At 52.5% G+C, this 4,138-nt stretch overlaps 1 protein-coding gene across 1 annotated transcript; it reads right to left on the bottom strand.

The window, feature by feature from the left end:
• Positions 1–1,903: 1,903 nt before the first annotated feature.
• MT4 (metallothionein 4) lies at positions 1,904–3,839 on the bottom strand (the record flags this gene model as incomplete). Its single annotated transcript, XM_081032486.1, has 3 exons — positions 1,904–1,995; positions 2,516–2,581; positions 3,809–3,839. 3 exons carry the CDS (start codon positions 3,837–3,839, stop codon positions 1,904–1,906), a joined length of 189 nt encoding a protein of 62 aa, XP_080888612.1.
• Positions 3,840–4,138: the final 299 nt, after the last annotated feature.

Raw genomic sequence — 4,138 nt, 5'->3', positions numbered from 1 at the left:
TGTGGGGTTTTTTTTGTTAGGATATGTCGGCTCTAAAGCCCAAGGCCCAGGGCAGGGACCCCTTAGGCCTGGGCTGGAGACACTACTACCTGCAGCTTCTCTCTGCCCCATGCATAGGCCCGGGCAGGGGCACGGGAAGCCCCCAGTTCGGGTCCCAGCTCTGCCCGTCACTAGCCTCGTGACATGGAGCAAGCCATTGACTCTCCCCGAGCCTCAGCTTCTCATCTGTGAAGTGAGGGATATAACAGGACGGCTCTGCCTGCTGGAAGTTATCATCGCCCCCATCACATCCTTCCCAAGGGGCTTGAGAGCTCTGTGGTCACAGAGTGACTTGGCAGAGGCCTTCTCAGAGATTAATAAGCAGAAGCCTAAGACAGCTGCAGCCCTACTAATCCCTCTTTGTGGAGCACCTACTGTGTGCGCAGGCCCTTATTTTGTCACTTTACTTTTTGGGGGTTTAATCTTTAAAATTTTTCCTTCTACTGTTTCTGCTCTCTTAAGAGGAATTAAAGGACTTGGCAAAGAGTTTACTATATAAGGGAAAGCGCTAAGTTTCCTGGGACATATAGTCCACTGGTGTGTGTGTGTGCGTGCGTGTGTGTGTGACTATGTGTCATACATACTTGTACAGGTGTGGGCTATCCCTGGAAGGTTCCACCAGTAGTCATTCCAGTAGTTGTCTTGGGGAGGAGGAACTGGGCATTGAAGTGAGGAGACTTCTACCCTTTGTATCTTTTGTATTTTGCACATTGGGCAGGTGGGTCTATTTAAAATAACTTTTTAAGAATCAAGCATTCCCCCAGACAACCCACCCTTCTGCAGGGCTGCTGTAGGGATTCAGTGAGAGCACGTGTGTAAAATGCTCAGACAGTGGCTAGAGTATTATCAGTGGCCCACAGTGGCAGCATTTATCCTAAAACTTCACTGCATTTGTGCTGGCGTGGTGTCAGCCACCTGGGGGAAACAACAAAGACCTCGGTTTCTCTTTACATTGACTTCTGGGAAATGCAAGAACTTCAGTGATCAGCACCGAATTCTTCTGGTCCATGTCTGCCTAGTCACCCGTCCTGAAGTTTGACCTAAATAACCAAACCAGAGCAGCTCATGCCCTTGGCGTCTTGGCCTTGAGAATTTTCTTCAGATCAGCATAGACCTCTTATCTGTTCATGAATGATTCAATGCTAAAACCCCTTAAACAGCACCGTGAACACAGCGAGGCATTCTGGGCCAACACGATGCCAGGACAGCCCGGTGAAGTCTGGGTTGTTCTGGAAGCAAACCCTGTACAAATAGATTCTCTGGGTGGAGGCCCCCGGAAGCACTGGTAGGAGAATGGAGAAGTGAGACAGGGAAGGAAGTCAAGATGGGGCCTGTTAGCGACCAGGTCACTGCAGTGGGCTACTGGGGCTCAGTGAGGCTGGGCACTTCTGGGGGACGGCGTGGAACATGCCTCAGATTTGTCCCAACGTAAGGTAAAGATGCCGGGGGTCTTTACCCAGTAACTCCTGTTTGTCATTGGGTAAGGGCTGTTCCCCATGCCCTTGACTTTCCAGTCCTCCCAGCCTACCCTGTGTCGGCATCAGGAAAGCTCAGGCAGCAGGAGAAAGAACTTAGGCAGCGCTGCAGGACCCTGCAGTCAGCAGGCACGTGGCGAGAGGATGCAGGCTGGCAATGACCGAATCGGCAACGGAGTCAGCCCTTCTTGGTCCTTCTGGGTTAGGGTAAAACAGTGCTCTGACCACCGGACAACCACGAGTGAAAACTTTATTGCTCCAAGCACTTTGCATGAATGTCACAAACACCTCATTTGGGCAAATATATAAAAAGCACAATCATTCCAACTTCTCAACTAATGCACTGTACACACGCTCCCCAGGCCTCATCCCAGCACAATGAATGCATTTCAGTGGCAGCAGCTGCACTCGTTTGCGCCCCCTTTGCAGATGCAGCCCTGGGCACACTTGGCACAGCCCGGGGGGCAGCAGGAGCAGCAGTCTGAAAGGGTCAGAAGATGGACAGATCAGCTTTGGGTCAATACTGCCCTCTTACCACTTGCCCTCCCAACACTTAGAGAAAGTAGGAAAAGAAGAGCCTGCCACAGGTTTCAACCCATAGTCCCAAAAAACCTGGGACAGGAAATTGTGGGATGTTAGAGCTGGAAGGGACCCCGGAGATCATGCTGAGTTCATCAGAGGCCCAGAGAGGGGAAGGGTTTGCCTAAAGTAGTTGGACAGTGGCAGAACCAAAACCCAAGGCTCATGACTCCAGGCCACTGCTCTCTCCCCTTCACCACTGGGCAGGCTGGAACCTTTCCTCAGTCCTATTCCCACTCCAAACACCTGAAACACGGTGGTGCCCTCATCGCCAGGTGGGCAGCAGCCCTAGGAAGCCCAGCTTTCACCTCAGATCACTCCCAAAGGGGTAAAAGTGGTCCCCCCCATGGCCGGCGGGTGGAGGATGGAGGGAACAGACTTTCCCAGCTCCTATCCCGCGGTGCCCCGGCCTCCATACTCACTTTTGCGACATGTTTTACAGTTACAAGTGGTGCATTTGCAGTCGTCTCCACAGATGCAGATTCCCCCTAGAAGAGAGGACAGAGCCACACACATGAGGACCCAGTTGGAGTGGGAAACACAAGGTGTGCTGCAGACCTTCACAGTGCCAACGTCTCTGGGCTGTTCCTGGGCAGAGGCTGGACAAGAGGGTGAAGATGCTGCCAAGCATCACCCCAAGTGGTTCCCAGTCCCAGGCCACACCCGGAAACTGGGGCGGCTGCCTCAGTATCCCCCAGGATCCTCATTAAAACATAGGTTCCTGGGACCAACCTTTGAGATATTCTGATTCATAGATCTGTGTGGAAAAAGGGAGTCAGTATCTTGCAAAATCAACCCAGATGATTCTGATGTACAGTCAGGTTTGAGAACCACTAGATCAGGCCAACTCCACCAAGCCAAAGGTCCCCCAGGGACCGTCGAAGCCTTTTGTACCCTGCTCACCTTTTTCAGGTACCAGGCAAGATGGAAACCCTGAATTGGCAGGAGGAAGAGCAAAGGATATAAACAAGCCCAAACTGAGAACCACGCCACTACTTGTTTCCATATCATAAAAACCAGCTACATTAAAAAACAAACAAACCATCCCACCTATTATTTTGCATTTCAAGATGCTGGAAGCTTCTGTCTCTTTGGCAAGTTTTTGGTACAGATATGTCCTGTGAAGGACCAGGGAGGCTGTGGGACTACTTCATACCAGGTCTCAAAGCCCTTAAAATCCAGGATGACCCTGAACCCCGGTCCCTGTCCTCCTGGCCAACATGCTTCTGTGGAATTAAGTGGTTTCAGAGACTTGTGAGTCCACACACGCTTCAAATAACTCCCCCAACATCTGCAAGTACTTTGTGATTCTACCACTTTCACAGCAACCCTGGCGGCAGGGATTAGTAACTTAGTCTTCAAATGAGGAAACTGAGGCCTGTACATAATAAGTGTCAGAAGTGATGGCAGCAATGGACCCGAACCAGGTTGCCAGGTTCTGGCCTGGAGGTCTTCCCCTGTTCTGGTGGCTGCCCCGAGGGGCCTGCTATTAGGCCCTCCCATTGTTGTTCAGGAGCCAGGCCATCAGTTCCAGCAAATCTGGCTGGTAGCCAACCAGTGGGAGAGTGGGAGCTACCCCAGAGGTCTCCAGTCTGAGACAAACACCGTTGGTGGCTCCTAGCTGCAGGAAGAGAGGCATGAATCAGAGTCCAGCAGGCTCCCTGTAGGAAGCTGGTGCAAGGTCCCAAAGCCCAAGGGTGGGCATCCTTCCTTACCAGACATGCAGGGGCACTCCCTGGGGTCCATGGTCCAGGTGTCTGAGAGGCTCCGGTGCTGTCACAACTGCAGAAGGGAGGCCGAGTGAGCAGCCACCAGAGGCCGCGTATTTATAGCCAAGGAGGTGTAGGTGTAGGCTCACCCTACCTCTCCCTGGGGCTAGACGCCTTGCACACAGCCCAGCCAGACACCATGGGCTGGGGTTGCAGAGGGCAGGGAGACGGAGGGCAGAGGGCAGTGAGAGTGGTAGTTATTCAGGTGGTTTTCATTACAAGGCTGCACCCACCCACTGCCACATGCTAAGGTGTCAGGAAGACAGGCTCAGGCCC

This window comes from Rhinolophus hipposideros, assembly GCF_964194185.1.
Source record: "Rhinolophus hipposideros genome assembly, chromosome: 21".
NCBI classification, from domain to species: Eukaryota; Metazoa; Chordata; class Mammalia; order Chiroptera; family Rhinolophidae; genus Rhinolophus; species Rhinolophus hipposideros.
Note: the sequence above shows the minus strand (reverse complement) of the source record. Positions and strands in the feature narration are given on the sequence as shown.